This window comes from Sus scrofa, chromosome 6, assembly GCF_054392235.1.
Source record: "Sus scrofa isolate SSC_HxYL_T2T_F1_AM1 chromosome 6, Sscrofa_HxYL_maternal_Yorkshire_Landrace_v2.0, whole genome shotgun sequence".
Lineage (NCBI taxonomy): Eukaryota > Metazoa > Chordata > Mammalia > Artiodactyla > Suidae > Sus > Sus scrofa.
In genome coordinates, this window is record NC_139388.1 from 80874264 (window position 1) to 80895295 (window position 21032).

At 48.4% G+C, this 21032-nt stretch overlaps 1 protein-coding gene across 1 annotated transcript in view; it reads left to right on the plus strand.

The window, feature by feature from the left end:
- The window catches only part of ACTL8 (actin like 8), a 72950-nt gene extending 61041 nt beyond the window's left edge, over nucleotides 1–11909 (plus strand). Inside the window, exons 2-3 of the mRNA XM_084965744.1 lie at nucleotides 7658–8076; nucleotides 10663–11909. Coding sequence (XP_084821870.1) covers nucleotides 7729–8076; nucleotides 10663–11412 — 1098 coding nt within the window. The 5' untranslated portion in view covers nucleotides 7658–7728 and the 3' untranslated portion in view covers nucleotides 11413–11909. The remainder of the gene's footprint in view (nucleotides 1–7657; nucleotides 8077–10662) is intronic.
- Nucleotides 11910–21032: the final 9123 nt, after the last annotated feature.

Genomic DNA, 21032 nt, shown 5'->3' on the forward strand with positions numbered 1-21032 from the left:
AGTGTTCCGTCCTTTTGGCGAATTGACTCTTTTCTCAGCCTGCAATGTCTTATCTTCATTGCTGATAATAGTCTTTGTTCTAAAGTGCACTTTATCTGATATTCAGATAGCCCCTTCCAGCTTAGACTTGACTCATTTTTACCCTGTAAATCTTTTTCCCTCCTTTAACTGATCTTGATCATTTTATTTAAAGTGGGTTACTCATAGACAGCCTATAATTAGGTCTTTTCTTATCGTTATTCAGTCTGACAAGTTTTTATCTGTTATTTGGTATGTCTTGGGACACTTTAATTTTTTTTTTTGATATGGTCGGATATATATCTATAATTTTTGTCTTCCTTCACCCTCTGTCCTTTTCTGGTCTCTGTTTCATCTTTCTTACCATGTTTTAGATTATTTGAATTTTTTTTAGCATTCCATTTTAATTTACCTATTGGGTTTTTGGCTTTATTTCTTTGTATTATATTTTTTATTGGTTGCTCTTGGGATTATCATATACCTACTTAATCTACAAGTGTTATTAGAGTCAATATTTATACTTCCAGTCACATGTGGAACTTGTAACCGTGTAGGTCTCTTTGCCCTACCTCCTTTTTCATAGCAGTTATAGGTATTATATCTACATCCATTGGAAAACCCACCAGATATTGTAATACATTTTTTTGCTTTTAAGGGGAGAAAAATATCCTTTTTCAATTACCGAGGTATTTACTGCATCTGTTGCTCTTTCTCCATTCCCAAAGTTACAGATTCTGGAATCATTTTCCTTCAGCCTGAAGCTTTCATTAGCATTTCTTTTACAGGAGTTCTACGAATGGTTAGTTTTCTTAGTTTTCCTTTCTCTAAGAATGTCTTATTTTGACTTCATTCCTGAAGGAATTTTTTTGATGGGTATAGAAATCAGGAATGACAGTCAGTTCTTCAGCACTTTAAAGATGTCCCATTGTCTTCGGGCGTCCATGTTTTCTGATGAGAAATTGGCAGTCATTCTACTTGTTCTGCTACATAGAATGCTTTTGTTTTTTTCTAGATGCTTTCAAGGTTTAAAAAATTTCTTTGGTGTTCAGAAATTGACTATATCTGTGCATTTTAAAAAGTTTATTCTCTTTGGGAGGTACTGAGCCTCCAGTATATGAATATGTAGACTTCTATTTTTTCACCAAATTTTGGAAAATTTTAGCCATTATGTCTTCACAGTATTTTTATTGTGCCAATCTGATTTCCTTCTTGGGTTTTGATGATGTGAATGTTAGACCTTTTTATATTGTCCCACAGGTCCCTGGGGTTCTTTTTATTATAATTTTCAGATTGGATAATTTTTATTGATATCTTGACTTCCCTTCCTCATTCCTCTGCTATCTCCATTCTACTATTGAACAGAATTTTTAAAACTTCAGATATTATATAGACAGCTCTTCTTAAATTTCTATTTGGTTATCTTAATAGTTTCTATTTATTTCTGAAAACACTTACTTTCCCATTCATTTCAAACACATCTACCTTTACATCATAGGCATAGTTATAATAGCTGCTTTAATGTCTTTATGATGCCAGCATATGGGTAATCTCAGAGTTGGCATTTATCTTTTCCCTTAGGAATTGATTACATTTTCCTGATTCTTTTTATGTTGAATACTTTTCATTTCTATCCTGGATATTTTGAGTATCCTGTTGTGAAGCTCTATGTTCTATTAAAATCCTCTGGAGAATATTTGTTTTGGCTTGTTATGTTTTAGCATGCATTCAGCCCAGTTGGGTTCAGACTGTAGCCCTTTCTTCTTCCTCTGTGGATGATGGCCCCAGTGTCAGTTCAGCTCCTAAGGCCTTTGCTGTGCTGCTTTGGGTCTGTCCCATGTGCACAGGGGAGCTTGGGCCTTGAGCCAGTTCCTACACAGAACTAGGGGAATCTCTTCTCTGGCTGTCTTCTCTCCATCCTCTTTGACTTGCAACCCCGCCTCCCCCCCTTTCCTGAACTTAAGGCCAGAAAGACAGGTTTTCTCTTAGTTTTAGCTGCCAGCCACCCAGTCTTTGGGGTCCCTGCCTCAGGTCAACACTGCAAGAGAAAAGATGAGAAAAACAAATAAGAACCTCACCCCTTACTTCTCCAAGTTTTGACTCTTCTCAGTCTGCCTGTTTTTCTTTCCTTTCGCTTTTCAGAGTCTTCAGGCAGTTGCTTTTTGTATTTTGTCAAACTTGTTAGTTATCTTCCATGGTAGAGAGGGCGGTAGTGCATTCACTCCATCTTGACTGGTACCCAAACTCTGTAATAATGCTCTTGCGGGAATTTGTTTCTGATGGGTCTGGGAATCAGAAAATGCACATTGTGTTGGTGGCCATGTCCCATAATTCTGAACACTTCCTTCACATTATGTTTTGTTTCAGACACTTCCGATGTTTCTGCAGAGCAGGCCCGTGGTGTAGCATTTCTTTCTCTGACCCCTCAGACTTTTCACCATTCCAAAGAAACTCTCTTGCCAAGGCTCCTGCTGGCTTCTGTGAGGCTAGATTCAGTGGATGTTTCTCTGTCTTCATTTTAATTTCTCTGCCCACTCAATTCTTTGTCTTCTTGAAATATTTTCTCTGCTTGGCCTCAGAGACATGGCTCCCTTTGGGTTCCCTCCTACTTCCTCAGCCATGGCATCTCATCCTTTTTACTGGTGCCTGCAGGCACCGGTCTTTCCACCGAGTGCCTTCATGATCTCATCCATCCCTATAACTCGCCATCCCAACCATTCAGTCATTCCCAGGTGTGGCTCCAGCTCAGGCATCTGTACACTCGGCCTTCAGACATCTTCGTGTGTATCTAGTAGGCATCTCAAACGTGTATCCTGTCCAAAGTAAAATTCCTGATTTCCTCCCTCCCCCCAAACTCTTCCTTCTATAGTCTTCATCTTAGTAAATGGAGATATCATTCTTCTGTCTTTTCAGGGTAAAAATGTTGGCATCGTCCTTCATGCCTCATCTTGTCTTGCCCTCCAGGGTACCCGTCTTTCTTATTTTTTATATTTTTTTGTCTTTTAGCCTTTTCTAGAGCTGCTCCCGCGGCATATGGAGATTCCCAGGCTAGGGGTCTAATCGGAGTTGTAGCCACCAGCCTGCGCCAGAGCCACAGCAACGCGGGATCTGAGCTGTGTCTGCGACATACACCACAGCTCATGGCAACGCCAGATCCTTAACCCACTGAGCAAGGCCAGGGATCAAACCCACAACCTCATGGTTCCTAGTTGGATTCGTTAACCACTGAGCCACGACGGGAACTCCCCCCGTCTTTCTTAAATATATGCCGAGTCTGACCACTTCTCATCTTCTTGGCAGCTCCCTCCTTAGTGCAGGCTACTGTCATCTTCCCCATCCTTCCACCTCTGCCTCTCCTCACCTGCTACAGCCTCTCCTGCACATCAGCCCCATGGTCCTTTAACACTCAATCCTGGTTACCTCATTCCTCTGCTCAAACCCTCCCTGGTTTCTCACATCTTTAAGCACAAATCAAAGACCTTCAGCACCCTTCCCTAGCCCATCCTGCCCCCGCCGCCAACCCTGTACTGGCCTCCAGGCTGTTCCTAGGCCACAGCTAGAGTGTTTTCCTCAGGGCCTTGGCCCTTGCTGTTCCTCTGGTTTGGAATGTTCTTCCAGGGAATCAGATGCCTTGTTCTCTCATGGAATTTGGTTCTCTTCTCAAATGTCACTCTCTAAAGAGGTCTTTGCTTTCTTTTTCTTTTCATGGCTGCACCTGTAACATATGGAAGTTCCCAGGCCAGGGGTCCAATCGGAGCTGCAGCTGCAGCTATACCACCACTTGCAGCAATGCCACATACTGAACCCACTGAGCAAGGCTAGGGATTGAATCTGCATCCTCACAGAGAAAAGGTGAACCTGCTGAGCCACAAGAGGAACTCCTAAAGAGGCCTTTTCTGAGTGCTCTATTTAGAATAACACCAAGCGTCTCTGCCCCTTATACTCCCTGTTGCTTTTACCAGAACTTTTTCTTCGCTGCACTACTCCCCCCTCCCAGGTCCTTGCTGACCACCTCTCTCTGTAGAATAAGAGGTCAGGAACCATGTTGGTCTAGAATGATGTGGGGTATATAGTGAGTGCTCGGTAGGGGTTTGTACTGTAGGTAACTCAGTAAAATGCTTTTGAATGTGTACATTTTTCTTTCTCTCTTGGGGGCTGGCTCCTCAGAGCAATACATTCTTCTTACAGTCATGGTCCAGGGAAGAGATGGCCCCTCCCCGCCTCATGTTCTCAGGCCAGGTCTGTTAGGCCATCAGCCGGGAGCCCCCTCAATACGCATCTTGACTGACCATCGCCCTGCCTGCCTCTCCTGCGTTTCCAGCTGTCAGGGCCAAGGAAGCGTTTATCAGTCACCCAGCCCTTAGGGTGCAGGGAGGTTGGTGGCAGAGCCCACTTCCTGAAATGTCATCCAGGTGCCTGGTTCTCCATCATTCTGGGTGATTCAGTGTGAAGAGTCCATCACTCAGCCTGCCAGCAGGAGAGACAGGAGACCGGTGCCTCGGCTCTATCTTTCTCCTCCTGTTTGCTCTCTCCCATCTGTTGTCAGAGCTAATTCGAGGCGGTGAAGCCTAATCACTGCCCCAAGGTTGGTGACAGTGGGAAGCCACTGGCCAGGGCCTGGCAGTGGCTGTCCTGCTCCACAGTGACAGGCAGGTGCAACTGCTGTCCGGAAACTGAAGCAGAGCAGATTGCTGGCAGAGTGACAGCCTTGAATGCGGCCTCCGGGCTGAACTGCCTCCTGGGATGTCTCTCTTAACAGGAGACACCCACGCGCATCCTAGGCACGAAGTCTGCTGTCTGTGTGACAGTTTGCATTCCGCAAGGGGATTTCATATACCTTTCATTTGTCCCCACCTCCACTGGGTTTTTTTCCTTAATTTTTTTTTTTTTTTTTACTCAGAGTAAAAGTCGCTCTTTCTCTTGTGTTGTTGTGAGAGTTTTGACCCATGCCTACAGTTGTGTACTCACCTGCATAACCAGGATGGAGCCTCATCACCCCTCAAGACTCCCACGACCCCTCGTGGTCAGCCCCCATCTCTGCCTCTGGCTGCCGGTGTAACCACTGGTTTGTTTTCTGTCCTTATCGTTTTGCCTTTTCCGGAAAGTCATGTGGATGGGATCCGACAGCCTGTAGCCTTTCAGTCTGGATCTTTTCCCTCAGCTTAATATATTTGAGAATCATTCATGTTACTGTGCGTATCGGCTATTTGTTCCTTTTTATTGCAGAGTATTATGCCATTGACTGGGGATTGGTTTATCCCTTCCCTAGTTGAAGGATATTGGCTTGTTTCTAGATTTGGGTGATTATGAATGAGGCTGTTTAAAACATGTGCATCTGGTTTTTGTATAAATACAAGCTTTCCTCCCCCCTTGGGTAAATCCCTAGGAGTAGAACTGCTAGGTTGTATGGTAGGTATACATCTAACTTTCTAAGAAGTTGCCAAACTGTTTTCCAAAATGGTGGTACCCTTTTTCGTTCCCACCAGCAGTGTGTGAGGATTTCGGTGACTCTACCTCCTTGTCAGCACTTGGAATAGTCAGCCTTTAACTTTAGCCATTCTCATAGGTACACAGTGGTATCTCATTGTGGTTTTAATTTTCATTGCGCTAATGACTAATGATGTTGAGCATTGTATCATGTGTTTATTTGCCATTTCGTGTATCTCCTTTTGTGAAATATATATATGTATATGTAATTATGTGTTTTTTCTTTTCATGGCCACACCTGTGGCATATGGAGGTTCCCAGGCCAGGGGTTGAATTGGAGCTATAGCTACAGGCCTACACTACAGCCACAGCAACACTGGATCTGAGCCACATCTGCAACCTATGCCGCAGTTTGTGGCAATGCCAGATCCTTAACTCACTGGGCAAGGCCAGGGATTGAACCCACATCTCCATGGAGACTCTGTCAAGTTCTTAACCTGCTGAGCCACGACGGGAACTCCACCTTTATATTTTTTTGGTACAAGTTCTTTATCAAACATATGATTTGTAAATATTTTCTCCCAGGTCATGGCCTGTCTTTTTACTTGCTTAACAGTGTCTTTGGAAGAGTAAAAGTTCTTAAATTTGATGAAGCTCAGTTTATCAATTTGTTCTTTTATGAGTCAGGCCACTGATATTACATCTAAGGAAATTTTATCTGCAGTCACAATGATTTTTCTGCTGTGTTTTCTTTTAAAAGAAAAAGAAAAGAGTTCCCGTCGTGGCTCGGTGGTTAACAAACCCATGTGGATGCAGGTTCGATCCCTGGCCTCGCTCAGTGGGTTAAAGATCTGCCATTGCCGTGAGCTGTGATGTAGGTCACAGACGTGGCTCAGATCCTGCATTGCTGTGGCTGTGGTGTAGGCTGGGAGCTCTAGCTCTGATTCGACCCTTGCCTGGGAACTTACATATGCCACGGGTATAGCCCTAAAAAAGCAAAAAAAAAAAAAAAAAAAAAAAGTTTTTTAGTTTTAGCTTTGATATTTAGGTCTATGATTTATTTTGAGTTAATTTTTTTACAGAGTATGAGACATGGGTTCAAGTTCTTTTTCTTTCTTTCTTTTTTTTTTTTTTGCACCTTGTCAAAAACCAGTTGACCTTTTTTTGTGTGGATCTATTTCTGGACTCTACATTTTGTCCTATGGCTCTGTGCAGTTTTCCGCAACACCACACTATCTTGGCTATTGTAATTTTATAGTAAGTCTGGAACAACCACACCTACCTTTTCAACGTGGTGGTTAGTATCCCCCCACTTTTACAGATAAGGGAACTGGCTGCAATCAGGAGTGGATGACCCGCTGATAGCCTCCCATGTGTAATATGTTGGCTGCACGGTGCATTCCCACACCCACATCTTCTCATCAGCCTCTCCTGATGCTCAGGCGTGGTCTTTGGAATCTGGTTTGGGTTGAGGTCTCAGTCCTGCTTTTATTACTTGCATGGCCCTGCGACAGGAGCGGTCATCTCTCTGGGCCTCGGTTTCCCTACTTGGAAAATGAGTGTCGTGATGGTACCTGCCTGATAGATTGTAGTGAAAATGAAAGGAGACCATTTGTCAGGTCACACCGTATGAAACTGCTGATATTTGATCATTTCGATGGACACAAATGACAGTTCTGCATAGTTCCACCTAAAGATTTAAGCTTTCTGCGTAGCACCAGATAGGAGGTGTGTACTCCAGAAATGGCAGCCACAGCTCTTGTCGTCGTCGTCACCTTTACTGCTGCTGCTCTCACTGCGGCCTCTTTATCGCTGAGGGTGGTGACCCCAAGGCTGATGGTTTGTGTCTCGTTGGTCCTCAGACGGGCCGCCAAAGTCCACTATGTACTTCCTGTATGACAAGCTTCTTGCAATTGTGCAAAGCGTAATAGGGCCTCTGGGAGCAGGTGTATCCACCTGGTGTAGACAGATGTGCCAAAGGCAGAGGGAGAAACTTGGTGGGAAGGCAGGGTTGGCAAGACATCCCAGTTGGGGCCATCGAGTGGGCCTTATAGGAGGAGCAGGATGAGAATGTTCCAGGCGCAGGTGACGGCTTGTGCAGAGGCTTGGAATGGGGAACAGGCAGCCTCAGGGGAGCCCGAGGCTTGGCTCTGGGGTGAAGCCGATGGCGGCCTAGAACGGGTTCCCACACGACTCCCATCCTTTCTCTCCACAGGTGGTCCCTCTTGGCCAAGCATCCTCAGGAACCACATCCAGCAGACCTATCCTACCTCTGCCACCTCTGCCATGGCTGCAAGAACCATTATCATCGACCACGGGTCCGGCTTTCTGAAGTCCGGCTTGGCCGGGTGGAACGAGCCCCAGCTGATCTTCCCGAGCATCGTGAACTACATCCCCTGCAGGGAGAACCCCGGCCCCAGCTACGCCCGGCGGCGCGTGAGTCTAGGCATCGACATGTGCCGGCCTGACACCTTTAGCTACCCCGTGCAGCGTGGCCGTGTCCTCAACTGGGAGGGTGTGGAGCACCTCTGGTCGTTTGTCCTGGAGAAGCACAGGCAGGAGCATGACGACTCGCCTGTGATGGTCACAGAGTCCCCGCTGAAGGAGCCTGGTGACCGACAGAAGACCCTGGAGGTATGGTCTTCTGGGGGCTGCCCTCACCAGGGGGCAAGGAATAGCCTGGCACTTTGGGTTCAGACATGAATGGGCATCAGGAACTGTGCCTATTTTTTTTTTTTTCTTTTCTCCCTTTTTACAGCTGCATCGATGGCATATGGATGTTCCCAGGCTATGAGTCAAATCAGAGCTATAGCTGCCAGCCGACACCACAGCCACAGCAATGCCAGATCTGAGCCACCTCTGCGACCTGCACCACAGCTGATGGCAATGCCGGATCCTTAACCCACTAAGCGGGGCCAGGGATCGAACTCACATCCTCAAAAATACCAGTTGGGTTCTTAAACTGATGAGCCACAACGGGAATTCCTAGAAACTCTGTTTTCTAAATAATTTGCCCCACACGCATTTGCTGAGTACATCGTGTGTGCCCGGCTCTTGCGTTAGGTGAGAGGGGGCGGACAGAGACGCCTCCTTCAGAAGGAACGTGGCGGAGAAGAGGCTCTGTGGACAGGGTTTTTCCGGAGCCCAGGGGACCCTGGATACTCATGGATTCCGTGAATGTTTGCAGATCGTATTCCGGAACTCAAAAAGCTTATATTCTGGGGGAAGACTTGACCGTGAATAAGTTAACAAATAAGAATTCCGGATAGCAGTTCAGTTCTGGAAACAAAATTAGGAGTTCCAGTTGTGGCTCAGTGGGTTAAGAGCCCGACTAGTATCCATGAGGATGTGGGTTCAATCCCTAGCCTCGCTCAGGGGGCTAAGGATCCGGAGTTGCTGCAGGGTGCAGTGTAGGTTGAAGATGTGGCTCGGATCTGGTGTTGCTGTGGCTGTGGCTGTGGAGTAGGCTGGCAGCTGCAGTGCTGATTCATCCTCTAGCCTGGGAACTTCCACTATGCTGTGAGTGCAACCCTAAAAAAAAAAGAAAGGAAGCTAGAAACAAACTGCAATGGGGTGATAACTGTGGGGAGAAGGGGAGCCTCTTTGAAGAGGGTGATCAGGGAGGGCTTCTTTGAGGAGGTGGTTTTATCCCGTGATGCAGGAACCCAGTGAACTAGGAGGGTGGCAAGAGGGATATAGGACAGTGAGATTTTCAGGGGCCAGATTTCATGGGCCTGGCACCCTGTGGGAAGTGGTGGGATTTTACTTTAAATCAAGGATTGGCAGACTACAGCCAGTGGGCCAAGTCTGGCTGGCCATCTGTTTTTATAAAGTTTTATTGGCACACAGCCATGCCCACTCATTTACATATCATCCATGGCTGCTTTGACACTGCAGAGCTGAGGAGTTGTGACAGAGACTCTAGCTCATAAAGCCTAAAATATTTGCTGTTGTAGGTTTGCTAGATACAAATACACGATAGATTTGAGTGTCGGACCCACAGCAAAGAATGTTTTAGTATAAGTAGGTCTCAAATATTGCATGGGCTGTACTGAAACATTATTTGTTGTCTGTCTGAAATTCAGATTTAATTGTGCACCTTGTATTTTTATTTGCTACATCTGGCCACCCTGACTCTCGAGCTGTTTATAGAAAATGCCTGCCAACCCTGCTCGAAATGAATAAACTCCTGGGGCGTTTTAGGTGGGGGTGGGGGTGGGGGTGGGGGTGGGGTCATAGTCGATTCTCTATTTGGGAAAGAGAACCTTGGCTTCTATGTGGGACGTGGATGGTGAAGGGACCATCCTCCGGGTGTGGGAAGGAGGGAGCTCCCTCCCCCTGGGGAGAAGATGGGCCCGTGTGCACCTGCAAAGCCAGTAAGTGGCCAAAGGCTGGACTGTTTTACAGCCTTTCTTCCTCTGTAGTGTCAGAAACTTGGAACGCAGCCAGAGCTGGGGAATTGAGGTGTGTGTGTGGGGGTGTTCTGTAAAGATCCAGGGGATGATGGTGGGGGAAAAATTAGCCTAGGGACTTTGCCAGACCCTCAAGATGAGAAGTCTGGCTTTGTCTTGGTGTTTGAAAAGTTTTTATTTTAAAAATTAGGCTTCATTTGCCAGGAGGTGAGGGTATCTCCATCCTCCCCCTCCCTCCTCCCTCCCTTCTCTCCCCTCCTCCCTCCCTTCCCTCCTCCCCTTCCCCCTCCCCCTCCCTCCTCCCTCCTCCCTCCCTCCTCCCCTTCCCCTCCCTCCTTCTCTTCTTCCCTCCCTCCTCCCCACCTCCCTTCTTTCCCCACTTTTTTGGAGGCAGCAGTGAACAGGCAGTACTTGTTTCTTTTCTCATCTCTTCTTTCTTCTTAAAAAACAGTTCAGGCCGCACATCTGTCCCTTGACCTTGGCCGCCGCTTGTGCCCCCACTGCTCACATAACCAGGCCTCCCAGTGCCCTTTCTTACAGGCCAAGGGCTCTTCCCAGCCCTCCACCAAAATGGCCTTCAGAAAGGCTTTCATCAAGTGAGCTCCGGAGGGCAAATCCGGCTCTTTCTAACCCTCTAGAGCCCTCCCCTCACTCCCCCAGCGTGAGCTCCAAGGGGCCAGCCAGTCCCTTGAAGACAGGTCTGTGCGGACTTCAGCTTTGAGAGCAGATGCGCGGTGAGGGGAAGACAGAGATGGATCTAGGCCCTTGAGAAAAACACCCTGAGTGTCTGTCTCCTGCCTTCTTGCAGATTATGTTTGAGTTACTGGATGTCCCGTCCGTCCTCCTGGCTGACCAGCTGGAGATGTCTCTGTACGCCTCCGGCCTCCTGAGCGGCGTGGTGGTGGATTCGGGCTACGGCCTGAGCCGCGTGCAGCCTTTCCATCTGGGCCGCCCCTTGCGGTCCAGCGCCAAGACGCTGGAGTTCGCAGGCCAGGATCTCTCGGCTTATCTCTTTAAGAGCCTCTTCAAGGAGAATGTCGACCAGCACAACCTGTTTCAGCTGGAAACGGTGAGCACCACGCAGATGAACAAGTGCTACGTGCCGCAGAATCTGGGGGAGGCGCTAGACTTTTGTCAGAACCTGCCGAGGGGCTCGGATGAGAGTAACACCTATCGCCTCCCTGATGGTACCTGCGTGGAGCTGACCCCCTTGCAGCGCTTGGCCCCTGAGATGTTCTTCAGCCCCCAGGTGTTCGACATGCAGGGGCCCAGCATCTCCCAGGTCGCCTTGGAGTCCATCGAGACCTGCGAGGCCGCCCTGCAGCCTCTGCTCGTCTCCCACCTCGTGGCCTGCGGGGGCAACACCCTCTATCCTGGCTTCACCAAGCGCCTGTGCAAGTTGGTTGCCGATCACTTCTGTTCCAGCCATGCCAGCGTGTGGATGGGTTCCAACAGGAATTTTAGCGTGTGGCTGGGAGCATCCATAGTGGCTCATCTGTCGACGTACAAGGCTGGATGGCTGACCAGAGAGGAGTATGACGAGAGCTTAAAGCCGTGACCCGCTGGCTGGTTCCTGGGACCCGGCTCCCATCAGATGGGCACGGGTGGATCCATTCCAGCAATAGGGGCAGGGCCAGGGTGGGGTTAGCCAGTTTTGGAATTTGGAGGTCGCCAGGGATTTTTTTTTTTTATTAAATCCTAGGGTTTTATCTTGTTTCAAGATGGGATCCAACCCATGGGAGGACAGGGTGTGGCCCACTGGGATGGATGACAGTGGCCAGTGGCCATCTCCATGCTCTGTAGCCACTCGTTTGTCCTGGCATCTCCCTTGGGTGGTCCCGTTCCTTTGATGGAGTAGGTTTTAACTGGGGCAAGAGAGACTTATTTTTGAGTAGGGATGGGGAGGGTGGGGACGGGGAGAGTTGAAGTTTCTAGACCTACATAGTCTTTCTGGCCCGGGAGGACATGCTACAGGGAGATGGCTGTGCCCTGCCTGTCCCAGGGCCCCTGGCCAGGGTCTTGTTTTATATGTGCAAATAAACAACTTGTTTGGAAGCGCTGGCTTCTGTGTTGAATGGGGGTAGGGTGGGAAGTCCCTTGGGAAGGACGGAGTGCTGGGGTGGAGCTGGGGCAGCCTGTGAGGACTTTGGGGACCACAGTTCTCACTGAGCAGAGCAGATCAGGGCTCAGAGCCTCCTGTTCTTCCGCTACCACACCCCCCATCCCCACCCCGACGTCATCCCAGATGTCCCGATGCTCAGCTGAAGTTTGCATCCCTATTAGTGTAATATTTAGTCAGTAAATATTGGAGAACCTACCGTGTGCCTGGTACTATGCTGGGCACTGGGAACTTAGAGGGGAAAGAAGCTACCTGGGGTTTCCAGTTTCAGGAGATTGTGTCGGCAGTAAACACGGGCAGACTTGGGAGAGGCTGAGGGTTCAGTCCCAGATCCCTGCAATAAAGCGAATATTGCAATAAAGTGAGACCCATGAATGTTTTGGTTTCCCGATGTATAGATAAAAGTTATGTTTAGGCGGCAGGTGGAAGGAGGCTCCTCCCGCACCTCACCCAACACCACGCCCCCCAACCCCCACTGCCCTGGGACGTGAGGAAGAATCAATTGTGTTTAGATGCTGAGCTTTGGAGATTGCTAGTTACAGAAGCTTTTTGCTTATTCTAACTAATACAGAGAAAGGAGTCCTAATTTACTATTTATTTAACAGTTTTTTTTTCTGATAAGAGGCAGAAGTGGGGTTCAGATCCAATCTGGGCTCTCAACCCCTTTGTTGTATGGCCGCTTCTGCAAGAGGCTCTTTGTTCCCTGATAGTAAAGGCTGGACTAGAGTAGCAAGCACAGTGGGTAGAGGACCAAACCTCAGGGAACCCTGATGTTTCAGGAATAGCAGGAGGGATTGGGAGGTCAGAGTCAAGCTCACTTTGTGTTCATGTCACCTTTGGTTCATGTCTTCAACACATGAACCACATTCCCTCAGCCATATCCTTATCCCCAAACTTGAACCAACAGTGGTCCCCAGGGGCTGAAGTGGGTCCTAGAATACCCCAGGGACTCAGGAGTCAGACTTGATGACAGGATGGCCCTGTCATTAACCATGCTACCCTGCTCAAGTTGTCTTATTTCTCTGGGTCTATCAGGTGTACAATAGGGAGTAAGACTTCCTCCTCTCAGAGATTAGGGGGTGAGGATGAGCTAAAATAAAGGATGAGAGATCGATCCCGTTGTGGCACAGCGGAAACGAATCTGACCAGTATCCATGAGGATGCGGGTTTGATCCCTGGCCTCATTCAGTGGGTTGGGGATCTGGCATTGCCCGTGAGCTGTGGTGTAGGTTGCAGACCCAGCTTGGATCTGGCATTGCTCTGGCTGTGGTGTAGGCCAGCAGCTGTAGCTCCAATTCAACCCCTAGCCTGGGATCCTCCATATGCCAAAGATGCAGCCTTAAAATGCAAAAAAAAAAAAAAAAAAAAAAAAAAAGTCACTTTAAAAACTAGAAAAATGCATTGACATATGAGATGTGACTTTCAATTTTATAATTTGATATTTCCTATTGATCAAGAGTATGAATAGCAACAGCAGCACCTGTGCCTTGTCAGGCATGTGGTGAGTACTTTACAAATGGAGTTGCATTTAATCCTTGCATGCACACTGAAATAAGTGTTATTTGTCCCCAGTTATAAAGAAGACAACTGAAGCTTAGAGATGTTAAGCACCTGCTCAAGTTTACAGTCAAACTCAAGCAAATCATTAATTGCCACAGTTAGGAATGGATTCACCATTTCTACAAAACCAGACCAAAGGCAACTGAACATATTGGAATTTTTTTTTTTTTTTTTTTTTTTTTGGTCTCAGGTAACACATAGGCAGTCCACCTAAACAGTGGCATATCTACATCATCAGGGACTCTCTCCTTTTCCACTTTATTTTGTGGTTTCATGGTCACAAAATAGCTGCAGCAGCTCCAGGCACCACACCGATATTTCCTGCAGGAAAAGGCAGGCTGAAAGGGAAGGTGCCATCTCTCTATAGAAAAGCCTCATCCAGTTGACTTATGTGTATGAGTCATTGCTTAGAAGTAGTTGAAAGAGAAAGATACAGATGGGCATCAGGTGAGTCAGCCCCTAGCATCTGTCCCTTGGCAGAGGAGCTGTTTGAACCTAGGTATATTCACACCGAAGCCCACGTTGTTACCCACAGTTCCAGACCACCTTCTGGATTTTCTGGGCCCTGTTGGACTCCTTGACCTGAGAGATGCAGACATGTGATTTTTCCAGGCTTGAGTGAAAGCTGCTTTGGGGTTGCAATCAAGGTGTTGACGTACCAAGCTGTAATCTTTGTGCTCCAAACTGATTTATTTGTGTACTCTTGAGCCTTGAACGGCAGAGGAGGGAAATACAGAAATGAGTATAAGGGAAAAGAAGGAGCTGGAGAAGAGCTGGGCAAGGAGTATTTTTTTTTTCTTTATTTAGCTCTGGGCAACTGTCATCAGAACTCTTTTTTCTCATTTTATTCCAAATGTAACATTTAACCTTTCTGTTCAAGCATCAAATCTGGCTGCCTGGTGTATAATTACAAACTTTGCTGTCTCTCGCCCCTCCCCCACCCCGCAAGCTTTTACAACGCCCTCCCTGGGCACCATCTCTCTCCTCCGACTCTCCCATTAAATTAAAAATAGTAGCTCCATGGGGCTGTGCAGGGCCATCAACCTAACGTGGAACTGCTGGCACGCCAGGCCTGGTGGGGTGGCGAGTGGTGCCCAGAAGATGCCTGCCGGTTCCGGCATGGCCTGGCAGCTGCTCAGAGCTGGAGGAATCTTCTCCTCCTCCATGAGGGGTCTGGGGCCGCCTGCCAGGGGCAGCCAGGTGCAGGGGGGAGGGGGGGCAGTGAGAGGCAGGGTCTTGGCAGCTGGGGAAAGGGCTGGGTGGGGCTGGCAGAGGGCACAAAAGGAAGGGCCCCCAGGCGGGCCATGCACAGCTGTGAGAGTACAGCCCTGCCAGTTTCTGTTGCCAAGGCTGAGGCTTGGCACCCTTGGGTTCGGGTTTGGGTGGGGTTTGGATGCCCAAGTCTCCTGAGATAACCCCAGGAGAAGCTTTAGCTTCTGCTAATGCGGAGAACGAAGTCAGGGTTAACACTGAGTACACGCCAGGCTCCAGCAGAGACTTTGCACTGTCTTTCCCACCTCTAGGTCCCCTTTCCTTCGAGAGGCACAGAGTGAAATGGACAAGGGATCAGACTCTGAAGCCAGACTCCCTGGACCAGTGTCCTTGCTGTGCTGCTTTCTAGCTGTGTTGCCTTAAAGGAATTACTTAACCACCCGAGCCTCAGTTTTCCCATCTGTAAAATGGGCCCAATAAAGATGCCTGCCTCAGGCTGGTTTTGATGATGACCAGAGGGTTTTGGATGAGTTAACATAGGTAATATTCTTAGCAAGCACCAGACACAAAAGAGTTAGCTATTATTTCATCTGAACACAGTAGCCTCTACTGACCAAGTCCTTAGACAGAAATCTGACTCATCCCTTTATTTTCACTTGATCACAAGCAGAGAGGTGCTAGTGATACAAAGTGGATAAAACATCAAAACGTGCTAACTTCCATTCCAGGGAATGTAATTGCAGGATAACTGAGTGATGGATTAGGAGCATATTCTGGACACCCAAGTATCACAGGGACAGTGGCGACTGCGGGGAGAGGCAGTCAGCCAGAGAGGTCTTCTGTAGGAAGTGACGTGTGAGATGACTCTTGAGAGGAGCAGGACTTGGCACATGCTGTTCCTTTTGTTTGGAATGCTGTTCCAACCTCAGAGCTCCCTTTGACATCCTGGTGTAGGGTTGAATAGATGGAACCTTTATAATGGCTGGAGAATGAGGGCAGGAGAGAGTGGGAGAGATGCAAGTAGAGGTTGGCAGGGGCGGCTCTGGAAGGACATTGAGTGCCACACCAAGGAGTGAAGACCTCATCCTGAGGGAGACGGGGACACCTGTCAGAACTGAGGGCAGAGTCATGACATCACTTGAAGAACTGGAGCTCTGGGTATAGCCTGGAGGATGGCCCAGAGGGGGATCGGACTAGAGCAATGCCATAAATCATGGAACATACGCGTGTTCCATTAGACACTAAGCTAAACGGTTTTTACGTCATCTAGGACCTGCTTCTCTCTGATGCCTTAGATTGGGAATTTGGTATTGGCAATACATGGGGTTGGGGTTGATCTGAGGGACCAACGGATCTTCCTTCCTATTGTAACCAAGCAGGGCCCTTGTGAGGCTCCCGAGAACACACAAACCTTTCTGTGTCCCCCATTTCTTGTTTTTAGGGGATAAGCTTCAGCCTCCACGACCTTCCCTGAGTTCCAAGGGCAGTTGCTAATCAGGGAAGGGAGGGGATGCAGAGACCAGGGAGGAGCCGTCCAGAGACAATAATGCAGCCTTGGGGCAGGGCCTGGTTCCTCCTCAAAGAATATACATAACAATATCTTTGAGCCTTTCTGCAGAACTAAGCCCCCCAACAAATGGAAGAACTCCTTGATGAAGCATTTTTCTTTCCGGAAGAAGGAGGACCACCAGAACCAGTCCTGGGGCCACTAAACACCAGCTTCGAAAGACAATGCAAACATGCCTCTACCCAGAATCTTATCTACGGCCCCATTTTCCACTTCCCAAACTATAAAACCACCTCCTAATCTTTCCCAAGCAGGGCACAGTCTTTAAGGCATTAGCCCGCTGTGGCCCCATTTGCCTGGCAAAGCAATAAAGCTATCTTTTTCTCCTTCACCCAAGACTCTGTCTCCAGTTTTGGCAATGCAGTCATACGGAAGATGTTTTGTTGTTGTCAGTTTTGGAGCACAACAGCCTGGATGATGGCAAGAGAGGCAGCACCCACTGTGGGACTTGGGGAAAGTCATCTCCAAGGTGAGAGTGAGATGAATTCATGTTGAGAGCAAGACCTGTGCTGCCCCTGTTGGGATGTTGAGGGGCTTGGGTCCACGTGCTTTTTCAGTACTGAATATCCTGGACAGCTCCCTGGCTTCCCCCTTCCCACCCAAGACATGATCTCCTCTTCCGAGAAGCCAATCCCCGCTGAGAAAGAAGGAACCCTGGCTGGCAGGACAGAGCTCTGACTGCAGAAGAGTCAGTCAGACAGACTTGGACTTGAATCTCCGTTCCCCACTTGGATGCTGTGTAGCCTGGGGCAAAGGACTGTCCTCTAGTTCTATTGCCTCCTCTGTGGTAATGGTACCCACATCACAGGGCTGATGTAGGGCTTTAAGTCATCTATCCATGCAATAAATATTTATTAGGCATCCTACGGAGCCCTTTTCCAGGCTCTGTTAGATTGAGAAATGTTTCTCAAGTGGCTTAGCACAGTGCCTGGCACATAGTAGGTTCTTGATAAGGGTTAGTTGTCTCCCTGAGTTACTTATCTGCATTGAAGCCGGCACTGAAGACTCTAAGGGCACCCAAGAACAAGGCAGCTCCCAAAGCTCATGTGCTGTTGGCAAACATTCCTTTTCATCCTGTCCTTTTGATGAAATTTTCCCCTAAAGTATTAGGATCTTGACATACGGTCACTCCCAGGAGATTTTAAAAGGCCTTAAAACTCTGAGAGAGGCGGGTCCAACTCTTTTTCTTAATTTTTTTTTTTCTTTTTTAACTTAAGGGCGTACTTGCGGCACACAGAAATTCTCAGGCTGGGGATCTAAAAGAAGCTGCAGCTGCCGGCCTACGCTGCAGCCATAGCAAAGCCAGATCTGAGTGGCATCTTTGACCTACACCACAGCTCATGGCAATGCTGGATCCTCAACCCACTGAGTGAGGCCAGGGATCAAACCCACAACCTCATGGATACTAGTCGGTTTCGTTACCACTGAGCCGACAGAAACACCCTCTTCTCCTTAATTAAGGCAGAATTCACTAGAACTCTTTGCTTAAATTCAGACCACTTCTCCTGACCCCCAGCTCTGTGATTCTGCTATTAGCTCCCTGCAGGGAGAGAGCGATGTTTAACCTGGGAACAGGGGTAGGATTGAAGACACAGATTCATTCTGAGTCTTCCTGAACCCTGGTTGGGGGCTTGGTGTGTTCCAGGCACAGAGGATGGACCTGATCCCCACTGCCTACGATTTGAGGAAGGGGTGGTCGGGGCAGCCACAGCCATCTCCTCTGTAACCTCGCACTGTGGTGTCACCGCCTGTGCCTAGCTCTCCAGGCCTGCAAACCTGGGTCTTGGAGTGAGCAAGAGAGCCCAGCGGCGCTGTTCCTGCTGGAGACATTCAGCTGGGAGAGGGAGTTGGCCATAATCCGTGTTTAATTTCTCTGGGGCCTGCATTATAAATTCCATAACTCCACCAGTCAAAACATGACTAATTCCTGGGACTGCGGCCCCCACCTGGGAGTAGAAAGCCCTGCGCCGTTTTTGCTGCCTTTTATCACCACTAATAAAGGCCTTGGCAGTCAGAATTTAGCTGCTGTGGGTGGTTTTCTTTGGCACGTGGGTTTCTCCCCCTCCCCGGACAAGGGCGCGATAGAATCCGTGCTTGCTTGCTGGGCCGGTTTTCGACCAGCTCTGTAATAATCCCAGTCTGCAAAGCTGTGGGTTTGGGGGCGGTTGGCAAAGAAGGGGCCATAGTATTCAGGGTTAATTGGGCCTTTGATGATTCTGACAAGGGCAGGATGCTGTGCGATTTATGGAGAAAAGAATGGGTTCACTGAAAGTAAACAGAGCAAAATTGCAGGTGTGATGTTTCACCTGCTGACACGGTCCCTCACCCAGGCTGCTCGACAGTCCTCGTGAGAGTGGGCTGTGTAGGCGATGCTGCGTCACATCGACTAGCTGTGCTACCCTAGGGAGGCTCCTTAACCTTCCTGAGCCTCAGTTTCCTTTTCTGTGAGATGATTCTGGCAAGTCTTCATCCGAGGCTGTACTATATAGGGTTTTACGTGAGTACGCACTTAGCGAAGTGCCTGGCCCATCAGGAGGAGGACAACTGAACAAGTTTGGGGCGGGGGATCCCCTGTGGGGACATCATTTTATCTAACACCTTAGTCATTACATATTCATTAAAAATGTCCCCTGAGGGCCTTGCTAAGGTAATAGTTTGTTGTCTTTGCGATAAGCAACCCACTTGGCTTTTCTTCTTTAAAAACAGAGCCTATTTCCAAACCTGCCTGGCTCCCTACCTGGAGTTAAGGTGGTCTCCCTGCAGGTAGGAAATGTGGAGCCTTTGCCGCAGGGATCCGTGTAGGTTTATGGAGGGAGTGGGAGGGACCGTGGTCCAGAGGCAGATGAAGATGAGATGATAAGAGCTGGGTCTGGGTGGGGAGCCTGGGGAAGGGCCTTCCAGGGAAGGACAGCCATCAGCAAGGAATTTTAAGGGCTGAAAGAGCCCTTAGAGAGACCCGAGTTCAGCCCTGGTGCTGCCATTTTCTAGCTGTGTGACCTTAAGCTAATTATTCAGTAATTCTGAGTTTCATACTCCTCATCTGTAACATAAGGATTACAATAGTACCTACTTTATGGTGTATAGAGGTTTGTATGAGCTACTGCAAGCCAAAGGCTTAGCACAGCGCCTGGCACATACAAAATGTGCAGGGATTGGTGGCCTCTTACTATTGTTGTGATTGTAATGATTATAATTATTATTGCATCTCTTTGCAGCTGGTCTAACGGCGGGGGTGTTGGCGTTCACAGCCACTGCTGTTGTTCTGGGGTGATTGGCCATGCCAGGGGCTCTGAGTCTGCTTTCCAGGCGTGGATGGACCCCTTAGGAAGGCTGACTCCCCCAGGACCCGCCCAGCACATCTTAAACCAGGCTCAGAAGAGCTGGTCCTGCCCCTGGCTCACATCGTCCTGAGGTCATTACCAGTTTTAATGGAAAAGCCTCTTTTCTTCTAGCTTCTGGGGGATTAGAGCCAAGAGGGAGAATGTCAATGTCAGCCAGGGGCGCCTCTAAGCAAAATGGTTGACCTGGTGGCCAAGACCTTGAAAGTCAGATTCACCTTGGATAAGCGGGAGTAGCAATAAATAATCTTCCCGTGGTCTCTGCCTTCCAAATACATCCAGAAACAGCCCCCTTTACCTGCTCTACAGCTACCATGGCAGGGTGCCCTCTCTCACTTGGGTTCCAGAGAGTCACTCCCACCTGCCTGAGGGCTTCCAGCTTTGCCCCCGTGCAGTTTATTCTCCATGCATGCGGCAGCTAAAGTGAGCCTGTTAACGGTGTTGTCACATCCCACCCTGCTTGCAGAGGCTTCCTGCTTAAAAGCCCACCATTGACTCGCATCTCACTTACAGTAAAAACTGAAGTTCCCGCTGTGTCCTGGGGGCGGGGGGGGGGGGCTGCTGGGTGTGACTTCTGCTACACTCTGACTGCTCCTCTCCCTCTCCCACCTCCCCACCCCCGTGGTCCTTGATCTTACCAGGTGTGCCCTGGCCCAGACCTTTATCCTTGCTGCTTCCTCTGCCTGGAGCATCTTCTCCAGACGTCTGTTCCCTTATTCTCGTAGCTTTCTCGACTGCCCAAGCACCACCTTATTAGAAAAGACTTCCTTAAAAAAGTAGCAGCACCCACACCCCCTCTTTTTCCTCTCCCTGCTTTCTTTTTTTTTTTCTTTAAAATTTTTTTTTTCCTACTTTATTTTTTAAGGTACAATTTTGTCTCTCTACTAGAATGTAAGCTAGGCCGGACTTTGTAGTTTGTTCACGGCTGTATTGCCAGGGCCTAGAACAGTGCCAGCACATAGTACCTGCTTAATAAATGTTTGTTGCATGAATGATCAAATCATCCTTCCTTGAGCGTAGGTCTGTGCTCTACACAGAGACTGGGCAGCCAGCTCTCTTTCTCCCCTGAGGACCAAGCAAACACACGTGGCTCCACATAGCCGTTGGAGGTGTATTTCGATGAAATGCTTACAGAATTTTCTGGCATTGAGTTAAATGTTGGCATGGTCTTGTGGGTGCATTTGCTGAATTGACTTTGGAGGGGAGTTTGAAAACCTCTCACCTGCAGGATTATGCTTTTAAGCAGCTGCCTGATAGTTCTTTCTGTCTTGGGGAGAGATGGGTCTGATTATAAAGAAGAGACTCAGAGAGGTAACTGGATACACTCAAGGTTGCCCACTTACTAGTAGCAGAACAAGGTCCCAATCAGGTCACCTTCCTTT